The 26,021-nt window shown below is 45.9% G+C and overlaps 1 protein-coding gene across 1 annotated transcript in view; it reads left to right on the top strand.

Moving 5' to 3' along the window:
* The first annotated feature begins 20,523 nt into the window (after nucleotides 1–20,523).
* The window catches only part of SYTL3 (synaptotagmin like 3), a 48,691-nt gene continuing 43,193 nt past the window's right edge, over nucleotides 20,524–26,021 (top strand). Inside the window, exons 1-2 of the mRNA XM_026649573.2 lie at nucleotides 20,524–20,925; nucleotides 22,434–22,649. Of these exons, the coding sequence (XP_026505358.1) occupies nucleotides 20,816–20,925; nucleotides 22,434–22,649 (326 nt within the window). The 5' untranslated portion in view covers nucleotides 20,524–20,815. The remainder of the gene's footprint in view (nucleotides 20,926–22,433; nucleotides 22,650–26,021) is intronic.

The raw sequence follows: 26,021 nt of genomic DNA, 5'->3' as shown, positions 1-26,021 counted from the left end.
TCAGTTTACCAGTGTTTTTCAGTCTCTCTGAGGAGGTTGAGGTTTGTAATTTTTGCAAATCTATTACTTCAGAAAGCGAAATCATTCGGAAGTCTAAGAAAGCATAGCCACTATGCTTCCTGTGGGTGGCTTGGGGGCCATAAGCACATTTTGATGAATTCAGCATTGCATTTTCTCACGGTGAAACCTCTTTTTAAAATTTTAAAGAAGCTAATAACTTCCGTTTGATCACTAGTCTCTGCTTTGCTCCCAGGAACAGCAGTGTTTTGGAGCCTGTGGCAGCAGTAGCAACCATCCCCTGAGCCAGGACTCTGTTGGCTGCCACGGGATCACTGTCTACAGATGTTTTACTCCAACTTTGGCCCCTGCAGGAAGGAAAAGAGTGGGGAGAAAATCAAATTTTTTCAGTAAAGAAGAAGTGAACTCCTCAATCTCCAATGAACAGTTCACTTCCACATCTCTTCCTTCTGTGGCAGCTGAAAAGGTAAGGCATATTTTCAATCTGTTTTATCTAACACAGCAAGGAGGAATGGATTTTTGCTTAAACAATGTTGCTTAGTTTTTAAAGGATTTGTGGAAAGACTTGGAGCTGGAAATGATTTGTTGTGAAGTAATCTCTTTTACTGGATAAACTTGGATAGGATGATATTAATACTACAAGAGAGAAGTGCAAGCAACATATTTCATTTTACAACACAAAAGACATTGTTATGGGAAAACATTCTATATCTACATGAAAATTAAAATGTTGCAGTCCGATAGTGCAAATTTTTTTTCATAATTCTGCTTGTCAAGTGAGTTCTAATTAATTAATTTTATTGATATTTGTATGAGAGGCAACTGCCATGAATAGGGTGACCAGATGTCCTGATTTTATAGGGAGAGTCCCGATATTTGGGGCTTTTTCTTATATAGGCTCCTATTACCCCCCACCCTCTGTCCCGATTTTTCACACTTGCTATCTGGTCACCCTAGCCATGAAGTCCATTAGCATTTGTGATTTGCATGTTTTTTTCCAGGAAATAGCATTACTCTGAGTCTCTATTGTAGATATGCCACGTCTCTCTTTTGAATTAATGGATCTGATAGTCAAATTATCTCAAATCAGGACCTGACTTTCACAGATCATTTTGTATGTATTTGATTCAGTGTCACTACCAAACCAAAAAATAAATGTGGCTGTAGGAATTGGAAATGTTATTCATAGATCTCACAATGAAAATATCTGAGTAATTTAAAATGAAACAAAAATGTTCATATACAATCATATACTATTATTCAATATATCACCACAGTATTTGGGTATTTATTATTATAAATAATAATAAACATGATAAAAGTAATACTTTGCCTTTCATCTGAGGATTTCAATTTAGAAAGACCCCAATTTTTACTCCCTACTGAGCTCGTCTGAGTTCAGACTGGTGACCTATTAGCAAAAAGATCTCTGATTTATTAGCAATGCCTTGAGGCATCCAGCCTCCAAACAAGTACTAATTTAAGAGAGAGTCTTTATTATATATTACATGCAAACAAGCAACCTTAAGAGAAGGATAAAGTTGCAAAGTCAAATACTGAAAGATTAAGAAATGCCAGAAGTAAAGTTACTCATGCAAACTTAATCCTGCCCACTTGTATGTATATATTATGCTATAGTCTGTAATTATGTGAGCATATATTATATTTTCCTGCATGGCTGGTCATCGGCAAAGGTTGTACTCACAAATTCCAGATCCACATTGCAGTCCTCTTGTGCTAACAGAGTAATGTAGCAGAACTAAGTTGTTATCTTTTAGGTGGACCAGCCCATAGACAGGAACATGATACACCCTTTGCCAGTGACAAAATGGCAACTATATGTGGTAGAGCAGTGGAATATTGGGAGTCAGTATTTCTGGATCTGTTCCTGACTTTGTGATCAGAATGTCGTTTAGTTATTAGAGCGATGGGTACAGACAGCATAGCCAAGTTCATAGGGCACATGCGTTCCAAAAAACATTCTGTCAAAGCGGATGAGACCTATCTCTATCATATTATAGACATTTGGTCCTCCTGGATTCTGGGCGGCTCTAACTTGTGACAGCTTCCCTACTGCTACCAATGTGCTGCTCTCCAGCTCAAAATTGCCAGAGCCCAGAGTGCTCCAAAGATTCCGCAATCTGAACCCAGCACTGGATGTTGCAAAGGAGAGAGGCATAGAGCTGTGTACATTGGCCCTGTACCATTCCCTCACACAAGTTTAGGAATGCCCCTGGAAAGTCCCCCTGGCCTCAGAACTAACAAATCAAACAAACAAAAACATAACCCTATCTTAATCAAAGTGTTTATACCCTAAAAAGGGAGAGGAACCATGAAGTTCATTAGGAATCTTGCTATTGCTATTGATTTTACAAAGAAGGTGCTCAAGCATTATAATGATGAGTGGCAGTATAAAACTCTAAGCTAGCTAGATGGATTTTCCCAGCAGGCATGTATAGAAGGAAGGTGTCTGCAGGTTTTGTAAGATTTCCCCCCCGCCCCCGTGAATCCTGAGGAACAGTCGTTATTAAAAATATCATTTCTTGATTTCTCCTAAGAATAGGTCTGATGCAGGCAACTTCAGTGATTCAAAAGTTCTTCTCTACTGTTACAAAAGCAATCACCTGTTCCATCCAATTTGACCACATCTGCAAAATAATTACAAGCTCAAGTGATTGTGAGGCATGAAGCTTTGCCCTCATAAGGGCACTTTGTTTACCCTATAAACTCCCTAACTGTGATTCTAAATTAGCTTAGAACATCTATAGAAAATTATGTATGTAACCCTTCTTCCAGGTGGAGTTGGCGGTCATAAGGCCAGGTTCAATTTCTAGGGCAGCGGTTCTCAAACTGTGGTTCGGGACCCCAAAGTGGGTCATGACCCCATTTTAATGGGGTCGCCAGGGCTGGCGTTTGACTTGCTGAGGCCTGGGGTTTCAGTTTTGGCCTCTCCCACCCAGGGTAGCAGGATTTCAGCAGGCTTAGGCTTCGGTCCCCCCTCCTGGGGTCGTGTAGTAATTTTTGTTGTCAGAAGGGGGTCACGGTGCAACAAAGTTTGAGAACCGCTGATCTAGGGGTTCCTTTTTAACAATGCAACACAAAACTTGCTCAAGCCCCCACCCAATAACCTGGAAAAAGTACATACCACCCCTTGGGCACTTCTACGAGGCAATACTTCCCTCTGACAAGCACAAAGTCTGTGTGTAGATAGGAAACTTTTAATAGAAAGGGGGAAAGTAACCCAGCATTATCTTGGGAAAATGCCACAAGCAGGATTTATAAGCATAAGACTATGAGCAAAACACTCATCCCAGAGTACATTGGGCAGTGTCTTCGGACTCAGGTTCTTAAGTCCAACAACCAAAAGTTCCTTTGATGTCCCCCTCCCTCCGTCACAATCCACTCACAGTTGTTGTCCTTGGTAAGTGGAGACCTAGCGTTCAGAGGTGACTTTGCATGTGTTCACCTTCCACCTTTGAGGGGAGGGAGAAGACAACTTGATTGTTCCCGCAGCCACTTGCTCACTGCTCCACCACACCCTCTGAGATGTCTTGAGGTTCCACCACTTAACACAGCTTTCAGTGCTCAGTGATTTCAGCTGCTAGTAGGGGAACCTCACTGCTAGTGCAGGCTCGGCAGTTTCTTTCACCGGAGACACTGTCCCATAGCAGATCTAATGCTCAGACCTGGTTATCAGTGATTTCAGCTCTACTGATGCGCAACAAAGACTTTTGGAATGAGGTTAGCCAGGGCTCGTCTCTCTAGGGTGGTGGGTCTCACTAAGTTCGGGAGGAGGTCTAGAAGGGAATTAGTCTGGTTGCAGGAGTCTTCCTCTGCGGCATTTGTGAGGGCAGAAACAACACAGACAGTCATCAGCCTAAGCCCTAGGTCAGGGCGGGGCAATGGTGAGTCAGGGGCTTAGGTCCTCAAACAGGGACCAAGCAATAACAGTATATACACAGTGGGCCCAGGCCCTGGATCAGGGCGTGGCAATGGTGTGTCAGGGGCTCAGGCCCTCAGGCAGGGACTGAGCAACAACAGTATATCAACAGTGAACCCAGGTCCTGGGTCCAAAGGCCTGGGAGGGGGAGACTACCACCCATGAGTTGGGTGGCACAGGGGGACGCAGGCCTTCCCACTCCATTGCGTCCCAGCCCAGGGCCCTAGCAGTGGCAGAAGACCCGCTGCTGCGTCAGTGGGGATCCTGGCTGCAACACCCTGGCATGCATTCTGGCAGTGTTGCAGCCAGACTAGGGTCAGCTGTCCCCAGGCTACTTTTGGACTCCCCCTCTTGACGTACCTGGGTCAGGGTGGTGTCCCCAGGGGGGTCCAACACCATAGGTTCCTCGGGATCGCTGGTGCAGGGTAGGCTCGGCCACTCCTCCGGGTAGCTGGCCTGGGGCAGGCCTGGCCAGCCCTTGGGTCCGCCGCAGGTCGCTGGGGCTTCCCAACTGGGAGGTAGGCCAGAGGCGTCTGGTCTCCCCAGCGGCTGCTCTCCCAGTGAGCTCTGGGGTTGGGCCTTTATACTTCCTGTGCCATGCCTGACCCTCTGGGTGGCGGGCTCAGAGCTCCCGGGCTCCGCCCACTCTGGTGTCCGTAGGGGCTCGTCTCTCTCTGGGGCAACGGGGACCCACACTGCCTCACTACACACACACACCATCAAATCTGGCTCCCGCTCGTCAGGGCCAGGCTCTTCCATACCTCCTACGCGGGACAGGAAGTCCGCATTGGCGTGGTCTTTGCCGGCCCTATGCAGAACTGTGAAAGCATAGGGCTGTAACGCCAGGTACCAGCGCATTAGCCTAGCGTTGTTGTTTTTCATTTGGTTAACCACTGGAGTGGGCATGGTCTGTGACTAGCATAAATGTGGCCCCGAGGCAGTAGTACCGCAGGGCATCACAGGCCCATTTCACTGCGAGTGCTTCTTTCTCTACTACCGCATAATTCTTCTCGTGGGGGAATAATTTCTGGCTGAGATATAAGACCGGGTGGTCTTCTCTGTTGATTTCCTGGGACAGGACTGCCCCAAGCCCCACCTCCAAGACATCCGTGTGGAGGATGAAGTCACGGTCGAAGTCCTGGCTATATAGGACCGGCTCCTGGCAGAGGCGCTCTTTGAGTGTCCGGAAGGCTTCTTTGCATTTTTGAGTCCACGGCACGCGCCGGGGCCTGTCCTTAGTCAAAAGTCCTGTCAAAGGGTCTGCAATGGAAGCGAACTGGGGAATGAATCGCCAATATTAGCCAGCAAGCCCCAGGAACTGTCGCACTTGACGTTTCATGGTGGGTGGCAGGCATGCTGCCAATGCTTGAACCTTCCCAATGAGGGGCTTCACCCATCCTCCTGCTATGGTGTATCTGAGGTAGGTTGCCTCTTACCATCCAATGCGACACTTTTTGGATTGGCCGTTAGTCCCACCTTTTGCAGGGATCTCAGGACCGCTGCTACCTGCTCCAGGTGGTCATCCAAGTACGCCGCTGCATAGTCTCAATGGGGCCGTAGAAGGCAGTCCATCAGTCATTGGTACGTCGCCATGGCTCCATGGAGGCCGAAGGGCATTTGGGTAAATTGGTAAAGTCCCGTTGGGGTGGCGAACGCTGTCTTCTCCTTAGAGATGGGGTCGAGCAGGATCTGTCAGAACCCCTTACTGAGGTCAAGGGTTGTGATGAAACAGGCCTCCCCTAGGCGTCTGAGCAGTTCATCCACACGGGGCATAGGATATGCATCAAACCTCGAGATCACATTGACCCGCCAGAAGTCTATACAGAAGCGCCGTGTTCCATCGGGCTTGGGTACCAATACCACCGGACTGTGCCACTCACTCTGCGATGGCTTGATGACTCCTAGGGCTAGCATGGCCTGTACTTCCTCCTCGACCTCCTGGCACATTCGGTGCGGCAGTGGCCTGGTCATCTCCCAGATTACCCTTCCCGGCTCAGTCTGGATGGCATGATGGACCAGGTTCGTGTAACCAGGTAGGGCTATAAAGTTTCCCCTGAAAACCTGCAGGAGACATTGGGCCTGCTTTCGCTGCTCCTCCGTGAGCGTGTCCCCAAGCTGGGGTCCTGCGGGGTCCTCCATCAGGGGCGCGCGGGGACCCAACTCTGGTTCTGGTGGGTAAGGGTTAATTAACAGGCCCTCCTGCTCCCACCATGGTTTCAAGAGATTCACGTGATATCTCTGGGTCTTCTTATGCCGATCAGGTTGGTGGACCTCATAGGTGACAGGCCCGACCTTCCAGGTCACCTCATAGGGTCCCTGCCACCGGGCTAGCAGCTTCGATTCGCTTGACAGCAGGAGGAGCAGGATCCGATCACCTGGCTCAAAGGCCTGGACCCACGCTTCCTGGTTATAGGTTCGCGCCTGGACTTCCTGCATGGCTTTTAAGTTTTCGTGCACTAGGGCTCCGGCGTGAGTGAGGTGCTCCTGGAGCTGGAGAACGTACTTCAGGAGGCCCTAGGTCGGAGATGGTGACTGCTCCCATGTCTCTCACATTATGTCTAATAGGCCCCACGGGCGGCGGCCATATAGTAGCTCAAACGAAGAAAATTTTGTTGATGACTGGGGTACCTCGCAGATGGCCAGCAGCAAAGGCAGGAGTAGCTGGTCCTACTGGCGTAGCTCCTCTGGGGGGAACTTGCGCAGCATCTCCTTCAGGGTCTGATTGAATCGTTCCACCAACCTGTCAGTCTGTGTGTGGTAGACGGAGGTGCGTAACTGTTTAACTCCCAGAAGCTCGTGTACCTGTTGCAACAGCCGAGAGGTAAAATTGGTGCCCTGGTCTGTTAGGATCTCCCGGGGAAGCCCCACTCGAGCGAAAACCTTCACTAGTTCGCTGGCGATGGTTCAGGCAGTGGTACTCCGCAATGGCACGGCCTCGGGAAAATGGGTGGCATAATCAACGATGACCAACATGTACTGGAATCCCGCAGCACTTTTCAGGAACGGGCCCACCAGGTCCATGGCCACCCGCTCAAATGGCATTTCCACTATGGGCATGGGAACCAAAGGGGCCTTAGGCACCCGTGAGGAAGCCGCTAATTGGCACTCTGGGCAGGAGCTACAATAATTCCTCACCTGGTGAATGCTGGGCCAGAAGAACCGCGTCAAAATCCGGGCAATGGTCTTTTCATGGTCCAAGTGCCCTGCGGCAGAGATGTCATGTGCGAGCTTCATCACTGCTCGTCGGTGGCACTGAGGCACCAGCAGCGGGGTCCATGGTTCCTTCGTGCGGGGATCCCGTTCCACCCTGTAAAGACGGTCATGGTGTAGCTCAAAACGGGGCCACTGATTCGTGTGACGCCGGTGGAACACGGCCCCATCGACAGTGGCTAGTTGTCCGTAGGCCCAACTAAGGGTGGGGTCTGCTCTTTGATCGCGGCAAAAGTCAGTGTCAAGTAGGGATTCGACAGCCGGTCCAGGTGGGGGGTCCTCTGGTTCCTCAGTCCCTTGCTTGGGGTCTGGGACCTCCTCCTCCTTCCAGCACAGGGGTCGAGCGGAGGACCTCCTCAAATGCCAGCCAGTCACACCCCAGAATCACTGGATAGGCTAGTCAAAGAGCCAGGCCAATGACCATCCGGTGTGTGACCCTGGCCACGGTGAGTGGGACCCGGGCACTGGGGTATGGCTGCACGTTGCTGTGGATGCATTGCAGCTGGATTGTCCCCAGATGGGGGTTGGCCCAGGGCCCCAGGGCCTGACGGATTAGTGTCTGGCCGCAGCCCGAATCGATCAGGGCCAGATTTGGGTGGTCCCCAACAACTACTGGAACCGTGATCTTGGGGACCTGTGGCAGCCAGGCCCGGGTCTCTCCCACACAGACATGGCCGAAGCTGCAGTCCATCTCCGTGCAATCACGCTGCAAGTGCCCGTTTTTTCCCGCATAAAACTGAGTTCCGGGCGACCACCCCAGTTGGAGGCTTCCGTCAGGCCCCTGGAGGGACTCCGACTGGTCCTCGGGACCCCCTGCACGATGGGCGCGGATCCTTGTCAATGTGGGAGTTTGGGACATCTGGCCCAAAACCCCGAGCAAGCCTCTTGCCCGCGTGGGAGGCTCAGCGCTTCAGTCTGGGCACCCCATTTCTTTTTGGGGTTAGGGCGCTCTGGTTCTGCGGGGTGGGCTCGGCAAGGAAGTCTTCCATCAGTGCGACAGCGGTGGCTAGCGTCACTGGCTGATGGCGAAGCACCCAGGCCCTTCCTCACGACGGGAGGATGTGGACAAACTGTTCTAAAATAATTTGCTCTGTGACCTCGTCCGCGGTTCGCCTCTCTGGCTGTAGCCACCGCTTGCACGCTTCCCTCAGCTCTTGGGCCACCAACTGGGGTTTGGCGCCTGTGGGGTAGGTCTGGCTCCAGAACCGCTGCCGAAAGGTTTCCAGGCTGATGTCCAAGGCGTCCAGGATTGCGGCCTTTACCTGGCTATAGTCCTTTGCATCCTCCGTAGACAGCCCTCTGTACGCCGTTTGGGTTGTCCTGTTAATTACAGAGCCAAGAACATCCCGCAACCAGTGCCACCCTTTCAAAAGTTACCAAAAAGGCTTCGGGGTCGTCGTTGGGTCCCATCTTTGTCAGCCGCACCGGCGCCATGGTGCAGGATGACCCAGCTGTGTCTCCCAGCTGGAACTCAGCGGGGCGAGGCAGTATTGTCACCAGCTGCTGCAGGCATTGCGCTGGTGTTCCTGGTTCTGAACCCCCAGGTCCCGAACCAGTTGCTGCTGCTGGATGAGCTGCTGCTGGAACTGGGCTGCCTGCTGCTGCTGCTGGCTCTCAGTCAGGAGCTTGATAAGTTTGTCCATATCCATGGCTCTTTCTGGGGTATGGTCCCCCCAGACCCCTTCTCACAGGGGTCGAGGGATCATGCCCACATTCTCCACCATGTGTAATGAGGTTAGATGGGGCTCGTCTCTCTCTGGGGTGGCAGGGACCCCCACCGCCTCACTAAGCTTGGGAGGACGTCTAGCAGGGAATTAGTCCGGCCGCGGGAGTCTTCCTCCGCGGCCTTTGTGAGGGCAGAAACAACACAGTTAGTCGTAAGCCCAGGCCCTAGGTCAGGGCGGGGCAATGGTGAGTCAGGTGCTCAGGCTCTCAGGAAGGGGCTAAGCAATAACAGTTTATCAACAGTGAGCCCAGGTCCTGGGTCCGAAGGCCTGGGAGGGGGAGACTACCACCCACGGGTTGGGTGGCAGGGGGGGACGCAGGCCCTCCCACTCCACTGCGTCCCAGCCCAGGGCCCTAGCAGTGGCAGAAGACCCACTGCTGTGTCAGTGGGGATCCTGGCTGCAACACACTGACATGCATTCAGGGCGGGAGGGATAGCTCAGTGGTTTGAGCATTGGTCTGTTAAACCCAGGGTTGTGAGTTCAACCCTTGAGGGGGCCATTTAGGGATATGGGGCAAAAATTGGTTGGATGATTTAATTGGGGATTGGTCCTGTTTTGAGCAGGGGGTTGGACTAGATCAGGGGTTGGCACCTTTCAGAAGTGGTGTGCCGAATCTTCATTTATTCACTCTAATTTAAGGTTTCGTGTGCCAGTAATACATTTTAACGTTTTTAGAAGGTCTCTTTCTATAAGTCTATACTATATAACTAAACTATTGTTGTATGTAAAGTAAATAAGGTTTTTAAAATGTTTAAGAAGCTTCATTTAAAATTAAATTAAATTCAGAGCCCCCCAGACCGGTGGCCAGGACCCGGGCAATGTGCATGCCACTGAAAATCAGCTTGCGTGCCGCCTTCGGCACGCGTGCCATAGGTTGCCTACCCCTGGACTAGATGATCTCCTGAGGTCCCTTCCAACCCCGATATTCTATTCTATGAGTGTTGTAGACAGACTAGGGTCGTCTGTCCCCAGGCTACTTCCTGACTCCCCCTCTTGAGGTACCTGGGTCAGGGTGGTGTCCTCAGTGGGGTCCAACACCATGGGTTCCTCAGGATCACTGGTGCAGGGCAGGCTCAGTCACTCCTCTGGGTAGCTGGCCTGGGGCAGGCTCGGCAACTCCTCCGGGTAGCTGGCCTGGGGCAGGCCCGGCCAGCCCTTGGGTCCGCCGCAGGTTGCTGTGGCTTCCCAACTGGGAGGTAGGCCGGAGTCGTCTGGTCTCCCCGGCAGCTGCTCTCCCAGTGAGCTCTGGGGTCGGGCCTTTATACTTCCTGTGCCATGCCTGATCCTCTGGGGGGCAGGCTCAGAGCCCCCAGGCTCCACCCACACTGGTGTCCGTAGGGGCTCATCTCTCTCTGGGGCAGCGGGGACCCACACCGCCTCACCACAACTCTCAATTGAGCTTTAATCAGCTCTGTCAGTACACAGTGGAGAGGGGGCAGGTCAAGTGATCTCTAGGACCTTTAGGCCTGTGGTTTTTAAACTGCGGGTCGCGACCCAGCACTGGGTTGCGGAATGTAAGCCATTGGGTCGTGGTGGCTCTGGTCAGCACTGCTGACTGGGCTGTTAAAAGTCCCATCAGCAGTGCTGCCTGGCTAAGGCAGGCTAGTCCCTACCTGTTCTGACACCACACTGCAGAAGCGGCCAGCAGCAGATCTGGCTCCTCAGCAGGAGTGGGCCACGGGGCTCCGTGCACTGCCTTCACCCCAAGCACCAGCTCCGCACTTCCATTAGCTGGGAACCAGCCATTGGGAGCTGGCCGGTGGGGGGGAGGATGCCTGTGGGCGACAGCCATGCAGAGCTGCTTGCGCGCCTCCACCTGGGAGCTGGACCTGCTGCTGGCTGATTCCAGGGTGCAGCGCGGTCTGTGGTGCCAGGAGAGGCAGGAAGCCTGCCTTAGCACCCCCGCTGCACCGCTGACCAGATAAGCTCGTGCTCCAACCCCGTGCCCCAATCCTCTGCCCCAGCCCTGAGCCCCCCCCCCAAACCCGGAGCCCTTTTCTGCCCCCCAAACCTTTCATCCCTGCCCCCACTCCAGAGCCTGCACCCCAACCCCCTGCCCCAGCCCTGATCCCCCCCAAACCTAGAGCCCCTTCCTGCACACCAAACCTTTCATCCCCAGCCCCATCCCAAAGCTTGCACCCCCAGCCCCGAGCCCTAACCCTCTGCCCCAGCCCTGAGCCCCTCCCACACCCCAAACCCCTCATCCCCAGCTTTGTTGGGTCGCGGGCTTCAACAATTTTCTTCAACTGGATCACCAGAAAAAAAAATTGAAAACCACTGCCTTAGGCAACACCCATATCACCAGGTACAAACATCTATCCCCACCCTCTCTCAATTCCACTGGGTTTTGACACCCCTGCAGTTCAGTTGAGGGTGAGTCCCTCAATCAGGGTATGCCACACACAGTTCTGCTGCCCTTGATTCACACAACAGGGATGACAACCCTTTATTACCCCTGCTCCCCAATAAAAAGGTGACTTGTGATCCAACACCAGCCGAAAGTGATCATTTGGGCAAAGCATTCCCATCATGCTGCACAGCTAGACCAAGAGGGTGTGTCCATGCAAACAAGATTGGCTTCTGAAATCCTCTTCCCCCACTGATCACCAGACGTCAGGGGAGAGTTCATTCAGACCCTGCTTACACATAATTGAACAATAAAAAACAAGAAAATTGCCAGAGCAACAAAGATTGTCTGACTCTGTCTTTTCACGAGTAGGGAAAAATAGTCATAAGTATAACACAATACAGATTTTGTAAAAGTTTGAAAAACGTGTACATTTAGTCTTAGAAAAAAGAAGACTGAGGGGGGACCTGACAACAGTCTTCAAATATGTTAAGAGCTGTTCTAAAGAGGATGGTGATCAATTGTTCTGCATGTCCATTGAAGGTAGGACAAGAAGTAATGGGCTTAATCAGCAGCAAGGGCGATTTAGGTTAGATATTAAGAAAAGCTTTTCAAATATACGTATAGTTAAGCACTCGAAGAGGCTACTAAGGGAGGTTGTGGAATCTGCATCATAGGAGGTTTTTAAGAACAGATTAAACAGACATCTGTCAGGGATGGTCAAGGTGTTCATAGTACCGTCTCAGCACAGGGGGATGGATTATATAAACTCTTGTATAAAGTTCCTTCCAGCCCTACATTTCTATGATTCAGGCAAACCTCCATCCAAGCTGTGTAAAGCTATTGGCTGTGTTGTGGCTTTTAAGCCACAGTCTGTATTTGTGGGGTGGGGTTGCATGACAGTGCGAGTCACCAGAGGCATTTTGGCTCACTGGGCTAGGTGCAACAGGCACTCCCCCTGTACTAATTCAGCTTGGCCATGCCTCGCTAACCCTGACCCCTTTTGGGAAGTCTGGTGCTACCACTGCACTAGACTCCAGAACCTCTCAGAATGCAAGAACTGGGACTGTGGCTGACACCTGCATAGGGGCATAGGGAGGAAAATGATTCCGGGCCCTTTCTGCTCTGTTTGATTCCCATGCAGGCCTAGCCATAGTTTGGTTCTGTATGTTTTAAATGTTGCCAGATGTTATCATTTAGATCTCAGGAGATCAGAACTGAATGCACAATTGCCCCATTTTTAAATTTTTACTGTGCACAGAATTTGAATAGCAGCAGCAAATCCATTGTTTCTGAATGTTGGTATTCTAAGTACTCATTTTGGGCCATCTCCGAATGTCTTTATTCAAGTGTTTGCTGAGGCTCAGATCCACAAAGATATCTAGGCTCCCAACTTGCATGGAATTCAGTGGAAAAATTAGAAGCCTAAATACCTCTGAGGATCTGGGCCTCTGTCTTTATTCAGGCTAAACTCCCATGTACTTAAATGGGAATTTAGTCAGAATTTGGCCCATTATTATTTTATATTTGTACCAATACAAATCCTTGAAAATATCACTATTTGTGTACAAATAAACTATTCTGTGAATCTCTAAAAAGGATTCTCTCTGCTCCCCATTATCAGCTTGTTATGTACTGTTCAGAAATAGCTGCTGTCAAAAAGCTGTTTCACAAAATGGGCCTGAAATCTTTAATTCTGTGTGTGGCATTTTGTAGACCGGGGGGAAAACCCTTTTGTTTTTAAGAATATGGAGGGGCTGGGAAATAACATAACTATTCATTTATTTATTTGATAACTGTAGGTGTTGCTGTTATTAGCAGTGTATTAATATTAATCCTTTGAGATGGGTTTTGCTTGGTCCCACTGCTAATTACTTCTGTGGAATTTGCTAGTCTCCAAATGACATGCCTCCGAATTTTTGCCTTCAGATTTATTGAGGACATTGTACCAATATTAGCTTTTCAAATCAATCCTAGAGAAATAGAAGGCACTGCTCACAGATTCTCCTGGGGCCTGATGCTGTGTGGTGCTGCATGCCGCCTGCAAAGTGCCTCCTGACTTCAGTGGGAGTTGAGGGCTCTCAGCACCACTCAAGGGGGATTCAGTACCTGGCAGGATCAGACTCCAAAAGAGAAGAGCCTTAAAGAAATGATGGTAGTGAAAGATCAACTTGAGCAGTGGTTGTGCATGTCTTTGAAAATGGCCTATGTTGTGAGAATGCATAACTGCTTTATGTGGCTTTAAATGTGTTTTAGTAACTTCCTGTAAAATGCAATTGGTGAGGAAATAAAATACGATTGTTCATATCATTGCCTCCTCTGTTTCCACCGGAAATTCATGTTATATCTTTTTTTTTCTTCAACAGTTTTCTATGTGAAAATCTGTCAGTTTTTTGTCATCAAAGAATTTTATCAAAAGAATGCAGGAGCATATACACAGCTCCTGTCTGGATATAAAAAGCAGCATCTCCTCCTGCCTTCTTTTGCAAAATTAGGTGGATAAAGTTGAGCTAGCCTGACAGCATAGGTGATGCGTGAACTGCTGGCTAGCCCTCAGCCCTGCCCCTTCCACCCAAGGCCCCGCCTCTTCCGCACACCCCCACTGGAGCCCAGAGCCCCCACCACAGCCACTGGCCCCTGTCCCAGGCTTGCTCCCCTCCCCCCCTCCAGCCCTGTAGCACCGGGAGGGCGATGCGGCCCAAGCCCCTCCCCAGAGGGAGACTGGACTCCAGCCATGGCAGTGGAGCGTGAAGCAGGAGGGAGGGGCTGGGAGCAGAGCATGGGTGGGGCCACGCGTTGCTGTTTTGGGAGGCACAGCCTCCTCCAGCCTATGATACCTGCTGCCCATCCTTGACAGTTTGGATGTAAAACACACATATAAAACAATAAAATGGCTGTAGATATCTGCAAATAAATTGGTAACGTGGAGTGTCTGGTACTTAAAACAAAACATACAGATAATGAGTCAGATCTTCAGTTGGTGTAAATCAGTGTAATTTCATTGACTTCAATAAAGCTACACCCGTCCATACTAGTGAAAGATCTGGCCCTGTGTATTTAATACCTGTAGAAATATGTTTGTAGAACATGATAATTTAGAGACACTCCCTCATAAGGGATAGTATTATGAACGTAGGAATTTGGGAGATGTGCCCTGGAGGTGAGGGTTGAGAGTATTGCATGGCATGGCTGTGTGCTGCAGTTCACCAGTTATGCTCTCTAGTTTGTTTTGTTAAAGTTTTATTCCTTTCTCATTCATTTGGTTTGCTCTTTAATGAACCCCAAGATAGTTACATGGTGTCAGAAGTGTTGAAAAAGAAGGAAACTGCAGTGATTTTGAAGTTAACTCCTGTGTTTGCAACTGAAAGCAGAGACAAAGGGAGGCACAAGAGAAGCACGTGGAGCACCAGGCACAGAGGCTTTTGCATGTATTTGGTGAGCACAATAGAAGCTTGACTAGCTTAAGAAGTGGGGGGGAGCCAGAAATGGATGTGTTGCAACCTCCATCCAGTCTGCAATTGTCAGGCAATGTTGCAGAGAACTGAAAAAAATATCAGACAGAGATTTGAATTGTATTTAGCAGCCATCGGGGCAAAGAAAAAAAATGATAAAGTGAAATCGTCAATCTTTTTGTATGTTGCGGGGGAGGAAGCATTGGATATTTATAGCAACTCTATGTTTGAAGAAGATGAAAGCATGAAGTTGAGCAAGATACTGACTAAACTTTAGATACATTGCATGCCAAAAAGGAATGAAACATTTAAGAGAGACACATTCTTTACATGCATGGAAAAAAATTGATGACACCATAGAGCAATATGTTACAAAATTAAGGAAACTCAGTAAAACCTGTGACTTTGGTGAGCTGACAGAGTCTCTGGTCAGAAATAGACTCATTTGTAGCATTAAAGACAATGTGTTAAGAGAGAGACTTCTACATGAAGGAGACTTAACGTCAGAAAAAGCTCTCCAAATATGCAGGGCAGCAGAAACTGTGAAACAACATGCCAAAGAGCTGAATTCACCAGAAAGGGTTATCCAAGTACTAAGTACAAAAGAATATAACCAGAATAGGTCAAATCAAAGAGTGGAACCACCTATGAAAACCATTGCTAGGGGGAAGACTGGTTACACATGCTCATGTGGAAGCTGTGGATCATAGCATGGCCTCAAACAGTGTATTGCCTTTAGGATATTGTCATAAATGTGGGGGAAATAGTCATTTTGAAAAATGCTGCAGATCCCAAATGCAGAAAAGTCAAATGCATCCAGTTCCACAAAGGCCTTATTAGAAGGTTGGTATAACTTATTTATCTGACAATCAAAGTATTATTTAATAGTCACAAATTATTATTCTCTGTATCCAGAAATGTGCACACTGCACAGTACTAATAATAAGTCAGTGATAGCTGACTTGAAGAGGATCTTTTCCAAACAGGGAACTCCAGATGAAGTCTTTAGCAATAATGGGCCGCAATTTTCCAGTGCAGATTTTAAGCAAATTGCCAGAGATTGGGGATAATTTGGACTTGATGTTTTGTGATGAAAATCCCAATCAAATGGAGCTTAGGAAATGTTTATACAGACAGTAAAGAATCTTATGAAAAAGGTTTTTGACAGTGGGGGTGATTTGCATAAAGCATTATTGGTTACCAAAGTACACCCCTGGAGAATGGCTTTTCTCTAGCTCTGTTGTTAATGGGAAGAAAGATCAGATCTAATTTACCAATTACCGATGATCTGTTGAAATCTCATAACAGTGCTACCATAGAGAAGATGAAAGGAAATTAGAAGTGGAAGAAGAAATATTATTTTGACAAAAGGGCCCATATCATCCCATCTCTTAACCCAGGTATTAGTGTGCGCCTGAGGAATCACACCTCTAATACTTGGGGCCAAAGGGGTGCCATTAAAGAACAGCTACATCCAAGGTTTTATGTAGTCCAGACAGACCAGATGGACACATTTTGACATAATTGAAGGGATGTACGATTAATCTCAGAAGGTTCCAACACATTGACAGCTGATGTGGACTCTGGCATTTCCCATGTGACTGATCCTTTATCATCAACTCACAAAAGAGCAACTGTCAAGGAACAAGAGAACAACTCAGACTCTAATGAAAGGCTGATCCTCAGAAGATCAGAGTGTGAGATTAAACATCCTGGAAGACTCATAGAGACTTGCTAACCTGCCTGGAGAAAGGGTATTTGAGGAAAGTGAGTGGTAAAGATTCATTGGAGAGTGATGTGCTAGTAATCTGTCCTCTCTAGGTAGTTGACACACTGGGTTTATGGAAATGTACTAGATGGGGTTTAGAATTTAATGCATGTGTTATTAGATAGTTGTTAGCCGTTATATATGAGTTAATTTGTTTTTCTTTAACAGGGAAGATACAGAGATATGTTTGTAGAAGATTACAATTTAGAGACGATCCCTCATAAGGGACAGTAGGAATTTGGAGATGTGCCCTCGAGGCAGTGGTTGGGAACACCACATGGCAGTGTGCAGTTCATCAGAGATGCTCTCCAGTTTGTTTTAATAAAGTTTTGTTCCTTTATCATTCATTTGGTTTGTTGTTTAATGAACCCTAAGATTGTTATAATACTTAGATTAAACACTCAAGACTTTATCTTAAAACTAATTTTTATTTTATTGCCTTTTAATAATAGAGGTGCGTCAAAACTGGTCTGCTTTTAACCCTCCTGAATAGGTCATACCAACCCAAATATAGACTTTATAACGTAATAGAAACAGTATGATTTTGTAAGATATGCAAACGTTCTGAATGTGATTCAATAACAGTTTTCCTTTTGCAGGTGCTACAGTAATATCCATTATTATTAAAAAATAACACACTTTTTCTTTTGTTCAGTTTTTTGAAAGCTATACATATAGAGCCAGTTTCTGCAGTTTCATCAAGCAAATGCCTTTTGATTTCAGTGGGAGTTTTGTACAAGTAAGTACCACAGAATTTGTCCCATAGATACAAAGCAGTTCTTGCGTGTTTTTATTTAAACTTCGTTGTCACGGTTGTTGAGGTACCCAGAACTGTGAATCATCGTGTTGCCCTCCGCCTCCAGCAAGAGGAAGTCTTGCTTGTGGTTGCTGGATGTTAGCTTCCTGACCGTGCCAGCCCTTCAGCCACTCGAGCATTCTCCTCTGGGCTATGCCAGCCCTAGTTTAGCAGATTAGCAATAGGTGCACCCAAGTCCCTTTGAAGTGTTCCCCTGCAATATCCAGCCCCTGACACGGATTACTCTCAGCAATTTCTGATCCTCTGCACCCAAAGATGCAGTATACCCCAATTTACCAGTTGTACCTTAAACCACTGCTCCTGTAAACCACACAGCACTTGAGAGCACTTATAAAACAAAAGAAGATTTATTAAAGTAAGAATAGTATGAGGGGGTAGCCGTATTAGTCTGTGTCCACAAAAACAACAAGGAGTCCGGTGGCACCTTAAAGACTAACAGATTTATTTGGGCATAAGCTTTCGTGGGCAAAAAACCCACTTCTTCAGATGCATGGAGTGAACAAATAAATCTGTTAGTCTTTACGGTGCCACCGGACTCCTTGTTGTTAAAGTAAGAATAGGGATTTAAGTAGAAATGAGAGAGTGGTAGAAAAAGTGGTTACAATACGAAACAAAATCATAAAATGTGAACCTGGGTCTTCACTTATTAATAGTTACTTTTCTTAGCTAATAAAGTAGATTTCACCCCCAAAGTTTAGTCAGTTGCAGAGCTGGCTAGTTTCAGAAGAGCCAGCATTCAAATGCTCCTGAAAGCACCCTTCTCTCCCAGGGGTTTTCCTCAATGAATGGATACAGAGTGCTTTCCCTTACACTCTGGTTATCTCTATATGTACAGCACTGCAGTGGCGCATCTGGTGAAGATGCTTTATGTCAACGGCAGAGAGCTCTCCCGTCAGCATAAAAAAACCACCTCCGAGAGCGGCCGAAGCTATGTCGGCGGGAGAAGCTCTCCCCCTGACATGCATTGTGCACATGAGTGCTTATGTCTCCGTAACTTATGTCGCTCAGGGTGGAGGTGTGGATTCCACCCCCACCCCGAGCAATATAAATTTTGCTGACATAGGCTATAGTATAGACATTGCTTCTCTTAAAGTAAAGCAATCTTTTGTCTTTATTCATACCCAGAGCGATTTCCTGCCTCCTATAATGTTCATTTTCACCTCCAAGTGGTTCCAATCATTTGCAATTGTCTTTGATGGTTTTCTATTGATTGTCCTGGGGCAGGGGTGGGCAAAGTTTTTGGTCTGATGGCTGCATCGGGTTTCGGAAATTTTATGGAGGGACGGTTAGGGGACCTCCCCAAACAGCCAGGCGTGGCTCGTCCCCCGCCCCCTATCCGCCCCCCCCCCCCTCCTGCCCCCCGCCCCCCCCCCCCCCCGGACTTCTGTCCCATCCAACCACCCCTTCTTCCTGTCCACCCCCGGAACAGCTGCCCCTGACTGCCCCCTGCCGCCCCATCCAACCCCCCCTCCTTCCTGACTGCCCCCCTGGAACCCCTGTCCCCATTCAACCCCCCTATTCCCCACCCTCTGACTGCCCCGACCCCTATCCACAGCCCCACCCCCTGACCACCACCCTGAACTCCCCTGCTCTCTATTCAACCCCCCCTGCTCCCTGCCCCCTTACCGCGCTGCCTGGAGCACCGGTGGCTGGCGGCGCTACAGACGCGCTGCCCAGAATACCAGGACAAGCAGCCGCGCCGCCCGGCTGGAGCCAACTATGCCACCACGCAGCACAGAACACCAGGTCAGGCTGGGCTCTGCAGCTGCGCTACCCCAGGAGCTCCCAGCCCTGCCGCCCAGAGCATTGCCCGACAGCGCAGTGAGCTGAGGCTGCGGGGGAGGGGGAACAGCAGGGGAGGGGCCGGGGGCGAGCCTCCCTGGCCAGGAGCTCAGAGGCCAGGCAGGAGGCTCCCGTGGGCCGGATGTGGCCCGTGGGCTGTAGTTTGCCCACCTCTGTTCTGGGGTGTGGCAAGGGTAGACAATAGAACCTTGCATTACCTCGATGGCTGACTAAGGAGGGATGATAACTCCCTCTTGCTTGACTGGGTCAGCATGGAGACATATTACCCCTGGTGACTAATTTTTACTCGAAGTCCATAAAGCCTATTTTCCATATAAATACATTATTCCATAAATATTACCTGTACATATATATTGCAATGAGATTATGAGTCTTGACAAATTAGGAGCTTTCTTTAGATACCTTACATACTATTTTTTAATGAATAAGACATGTAAGACACATCTTTGGTGTAGTGAGTTTGTCAGGTCTGAGGTGAGAAAAAAGGGTCTCTGTGTCACATTCATCCATTTCTCTTTCTGTATTTTCCTGCTTCTTGTATGTTTGCACATAAGTAACTCATCAGTTTGGGATGAGGAACTATTTGTGCACAATGCTAGAAATAAAACTGTATCCTCTTGACTTTTTGTTTTTGTGTGTATTTAACAAAGATAGCAGCACTGCTGTGCACGAAACCTTTTATCTAGCCTCTACAGAAAGAAGCTAGATGTGATTCAGATGGCAGGCCCATTAGCTATTAAAACCTATGAATAATTGATAAAGCAACACCCCTTAGAGTTGTTTCTTTCTCCTTTTATTACAAGTTTTTAATGCTTTGTCACTTCTAGAAGATGATTAGTACAGCCACTAATCAGCTAAGGAGCACATATCATAACCAATATGTCTTCAAGTCATGAGGCCATAGGGCCAGCCTCTGAATTTTCTTGGCAGCTACTTTTATTGATTGATTTTTTTTGCATTATCAGCACAACACAAAAATTATTCTTCTCCAAGCTATTAATGCAGAAGGCTAAGGATTAATGGAACATGTGGGTATGTATGATGGCAATGCTGACTGAAGAATGGTCTGTCTTATTCAGTATCTCCAGGCTAATCCAGCATATCTGAATCAGTGTATGAAAGGTATATTTGTATACAATAAAGTTTGTTTTTCACAGAGTAATGCCCAGATGCTAGCAGGAAGATGTTGAAGAAGAAGAAATGAGGGAAAATAACACTTTATCTTTGTTTTTCTCTAGGTCCTGAACAAGATACTATTTTTATTCTAGCTACTTCCTACCATGAAATTTCTAAAGCAAGAGGTCAAGTAAGACAAGCTGCTTTCCTCTCCTTCATGCCCTTTTCCTGCGTGAAGGCTCCCTCAGCCTTGTGATTACAAATAAAACCTTACTTTGGGCTATTGTCAGTTTTGGAGCCACTCTCAGCAAAAAAAGAACTTTCATATGAAAGGCAGCAGACTGTTGTGACCCTGCTAAATGACCTGTTCATCAGGGGGCAGAGACACTCTGGAAATAATGATTTGCATAGAGATCAACATTCTCATTTTTTTTTCTTCAAGAGTATGACACAGTAGAAATGTATCACCAATGAAATAAGAGCACAGGCACTTAAAAGAACTCATAGACCTCCTGAGTGCTATATTATACTCCAGACAACAGTAATATCTGTCAGCTTGGATATAGTAGAACTGTGTATAGTGCAGGGGTCTCCAAAGGAAGTGAAGTGTGGGGAAAATGACCCGTGAACTGAATCTGAACTTCCTTAAGGAATTGGAACGAGAGACAGTTTTACAGGTCCTGTACCGTGACCAGATGGTGAGAAAAGTGGATGAGGAAAGGATAAGGTATTTGCCTTTTTTGTACTATGCCACCATTTCTCTTTGCTTTCCTCTCTAATCTTATTCCTTCTCTTGTCTGCTGTTAACTAGTATCTTCTTTCTAGTTGGGAAAACTAAGAGGTATCCAGTGTGTCATGGCTTTAACATGCTAGTGGCTCACTATCCATCAATATCCACTGAACAAATACCATGCATTGAATAAACTACTGAATGAATTTAGCTTCTAGCATTCCTAAAAAAAAAATCAGGCTATCACAAGGGTTACTCCCTCAGTGAAGAGTTTATAGTTAATTCTCTCCCATCACATTCACAGGTGCACATGCATTGTCCCAGTTACAAAGAATGAGTTCAGGTCTTTGACTGATTTATGTCATTTCATCTGTTCCAGGATTCTCACAAGGGGTTTTGGGAACCTCTTCCCAATGCTGAGAGAAGCAGTGTCCCATCCCATATAAATTTTATGCCAAGTGCATTGCATTTACTAGTGTGCAATTTCCTGTCATCATCAGAGGGTTTTATTGGCTGAATTAAGAGTTTAAATTTAATTCTCTCTCAGCACCTTCACACAGATATTTGATTTGTAAAGGGTGAGGTTAAATCTTTGTCTGGCTTATTTTGTTTCCTGTATACTAGGGCTCTGACAAGGTTTTTTTTGGAACCTTGCAACCTACTTTGTCAAGCAATAACCTACCCCATATAAAACATGCCATTTGGGTTGCTAATATTTACACCTGCAAGTTTAAAATTCTCTGTGTTTGCACACTTGAATGTAGGGCCCTACAGTTTGTTTTCTGCAAGTATTTGCATGATTAAACTTAAATGTCTGTGGAAAGCAAATGCTAATGGGTTGTAAGCAAAGCTGAAACAAATTCATTTTTAAATTTGAGCAAATACAGTAACTTTTTTGGTATTTACTCAGTTCAACTTTGTATAGTCTCCTGCAGAAGGGTTATGATGTAACGAAATAGTGCAGGGAACAGGATTCTTAATGTTACTGATCCTTGTCAGAGAAACTCTGAACTAAGGTTATGTCTGGTAAGTAAAAGCAATAATTTTCAATTTTTTTGGTTTAAAATGTGGGGTTTTTTTGGTAATTTTAAGTCTACACATAATTCAGTTAAATTCACCTTTAGCTGATTCATGTATTTGAGGAAGCTGTTTTTGCAGTTCTCACTCATGAATCAAATTTGCAAAGGGAACCAAATCCAGCTTCTATTTGCATGTGCACAGCTTTGAACACATGATCACTTGCATACATACTTTTGGACTTCCTATTAAGTGTGCATAATTTGCATGTGTAGAGCACCATTTGTACTAGATTAGAACTCCATTTATGCACACAAGTGGGGTTTCATGTGCAAGTGATAATGCAAAAAAATACTGTATGCAAGTGATTTTAGGCAACTTAAAAATAGAGACCACAATTTGAAGATATGACCCATAAAGTATTATCACTATTGGATACAAACATCAGCTTGTGATTGTACATATTTTTATTTGCTTGGTGGGGACAGGAAATTGAAAATGCAGTTGCAGCAACTTCGGTGGAAGGGGGCAAAAAGTGTAAGCCATGAATACCAGGAAAGATCCTGCGCTCGCTGTCAGAAATCCTTGGGCCTGGTTATGAATAGAGGTGCAGTGTGCAATGGATGCAGTCATCGAGTGTGCTCTGAGTGCCGTGTCTGCCTGAATCCCTACCTGTGGAAATGCACCATCTGTTATGCTCATGGGTGAGAAATTTGACTAGTTTTGTTAAGCCATCTCTGTTATTTGTGGTGTTGAAAGTAATAGTTAGAGAAGCAAATAAAATGCCTAAATTGTTATAATTAAGATAGCATTGACAAGAGTTGAAAGCCTGGGGTGAAATCCTCACCCCATTGAAGTCGATGGGAATTTTGCCATTGACTTAAGTTGAGCTGAAATTTCATCCCTTGTGTTTAGCAAAATGGACAGGTCACAGAGACTCAAAGGTGCATCACTATTTCCTGGGGCTGTGATAGTGTTAGATCTCATAAGGTAGGGCAGGATTTGGTATAGTTGGTTCTTGCATAGAAATTATCTGAAGAAAACCCAGTTACTGCAGGAAGTGATACTGTGATTCCCACAGATGGCTCTCTTCCCTCTGAGTCACTACTGAACCAGTGCATTCCTGCAGGGTACTGGGGATCTTGTGCCATAGGAGGTACCATCTTTTGGATGAGATGTATGACTGAGTTCTTGACTACTTCCTTGTCATTATTTTTCCCAAGGCCCTTATCACAAGAGTAGAGGTATCCCCATTGTGTTTAATAATAATAATAATTAATAAATAATGTGAAGCCATAGTACATGTAGGTTAAAAAAGTATAACAAATATTAATAACAACATTCTGATAACAAGCGCATATAGTCAGACTCAGCCCTAAACTTATCTAATTTAAATTTGTTACCTTTTAATTTCATTGCATATCACTTTGTTCTTGTATTACCAGAAAGTGTAAATAAGAGTGTTTGATTTACCTTCTCTGTACTATTATATTAAATACCTCCACTGAATACACTCTTATTCATAACATCCTGTCTAAGCTGAATAGTCCAAACAGGGATATTCTGATACATTTCTGCCTTTGATGAGAAACATTCTGATACAGAGTTTTGAAATCAAACCAGCAGTTCTGAAGGTGAAATTCATCCCTGTGCATAGGGCGAGTACTTTAAATAAAATTCATCACTATGAAGGTCAGTATAAGGGCTGTGCACCATTTAAATCCCTCGTTAGACCTCAAATTTAGGTTTAAATAAGAACTCAAGTGGTGCATAGGTCTTGTACTAGCTCTTTGAACAGGGTTGACTATCTGTGAATGGTTGCCAGTTTAAAGTCAGCTTGTGTATCTTGGGTGACAATGCAGACTTTAAGAATGCACAATGAATGTCTTTTCATGTAAACTGTGATTTTTAAACAATGTATTTTGAAATGCATTTATCACAAAACTGGCAAAGTAGTTTCCCCCACATTTGGGGCTAAATAATTATGGGGTTGTTTTTTTGGGGAGAAAGGAGGGAAAAGCAGCTTTTGAATTATGAGTTCCAGAACCATCATCTCCACCTCCAAAATGCTTTTCTTTTTAGTGAAAAGGGGATGGATTCATAACTCTTTTTGTGTGTAGGCAACCATAAGTTTCCTACACACAAATGGATCACATTTTTTCTAATTTGTTTTTTAAGATTATTGTTCAGAGGCTAAGTGTTCCAAGTTTTAACATGGAAAAACTCTTTTTATCCCAAAGCGACTAAAAATAGAGGTTTATAATAAAAGTGTCATTTCAGCCATATAAGATCACATCATATAATATCTCATATCATCACTTATCCTGTTATTTATTCATGCATGCAGCAAGACACACACACATAAACATGCCCAGGGAAATCTATTTTTCTGTCTATTGTCGATGTTGAAAAATGATGCAACTTCAGTGAGTGAAATTTACCTTTGAGGAGAGAGCCAGCACAAGGCCCTATCTCCACTTACACCTCATTTGAGCTCATCACTTAGGGCCTGATCCAAAGCCCATTGGAATCATTGCAAGTTTTTCCATTGACTTTAATGGGCTTTGGTTCAGGACTATAAAGCTTAAGAGATGGATAGGGCTATGTGTGGGCCCTCTGTAATGGGGTAGTTCCACTCAGTGCCCTATGGGAAGAGGAAAGATGTAGAAATTTAGAGTCCGATTTTCAGAGGTACTGAGCACTCAGTTCTGTTGAAGTCAAGAAAAGCATGTTGACCTCTGAAAATCAGCATCTAAATGACTTCTTGCAGAATCTAGGTCAACAGAGGCTCTGTGTGTCTTTGTGATTACAAGTAGAGTGACTGCTTATAAATGATCAAATACAAAACATACTGGTGTACATTTGATAGGCAGTATAATTTCATTATCTTCAGCTTGATTTTTTTTACTCCTGATACTGTCTAGCTCTCAGTTGCTGTTAAAATGTTTTTTCCCCAACAAACCATTGGTATCAGCAACATCACTGATGTTCTTCCTTTCCCACCCTGCTCTTTAGATACTAGTCTTAGATATTAGATTATCTGTGGAGACAAACTTCATGTATCAAACTGAGCATAAGCAATGACAAAAAGGCAATCATAGAATACCAGTTTTGACATTTCAAAAACAAAATAGAAATGTATTTCCCGTGTGCTGTATCTAGATGATTCTAGGTATTACTATGAGTCACACATAAGTGAACAGAAATCAGCCATCATTCTCTGTTCTTGGTCTTGCTCTGATAAGTTTATAAATGTGAGTAGAAGCATCTTTTAACTTCTCATGTGCCCTTTCTCTGTGCATGGCTGAGGGCAAATATCTCTAAAGCAATCCCATTATACCCTTGGTTATGATTTATCACAGGACTACGTACATGTCCCCATTTGCTAGATGAACACTGTTAGTCAAATTCAACTCTTAAGTGCTCAGATCCCACCTGTCCAAAGAAAATAAATGTTTAACTGAGGTCAGCATTTGGTTTGCTATATTGTGAGTAGAAAGAGAGCCAAACTACAATGTTCCAATTGGGATCTTAACCTCAGAAAGTTTGGGGATGTTCAGATCAGGGATTTTGGGGCTGATCATATTGTTAGTCATGTAATGTATTCAAACGAAATAAATCTAGATTGAATGAATGCTAGATGTAAAGTAAACATTTAAATATGTACACCCTGTGGTAGGAAGGAAGCGGTGAACAAGGATAAAGTTATTTATAATGTTATTTGTCTTTCTAAATGAGTGGGCCCCAAACTTTTCAGGGTCGCATCCCCCTTACCCTTGTCCATCTCCCCCATAAAAGCATGATTTTATGGAAAATATGTCTTGTTCAAGAAATTTTATATAATTTTTTTATTTGGATGAGATTACAGGTATGGTTGATAAAGGTAACTGTATTGGCATAGTATCAGGAGGTAGCCATGTTAGTCTGTATCCACAAAAATAACAAGGAGTCCGGTGGCACCTTAAAGACTAACAGATTTATTAGGCCATAAGCTTTCGTGGGTAAAAGACCTCACTTCTTCAGATGCATGGCCATCTGAAGAAGTGAGGTCTTTTACCCAAATAAATTTGTTAGTC

Source organism: Terrapene carolina, unplaced genomic scaffold, assembly GCF_002925995.2.
Source record: "Terrapene carolina triunguis isolate 2854851 unplaced genomic scaffold, T_m_triunguis-2.0 Scaffold85, whole genome shotgun sequence".
NCBI lineage: Eukaryota > Metazoa > Chordata > Testudines > Emydidae > Terrapene > Terrapene triunguis.
This window is presented reverse-complemented; position numbering and strand designations above follow the sequence as displayed.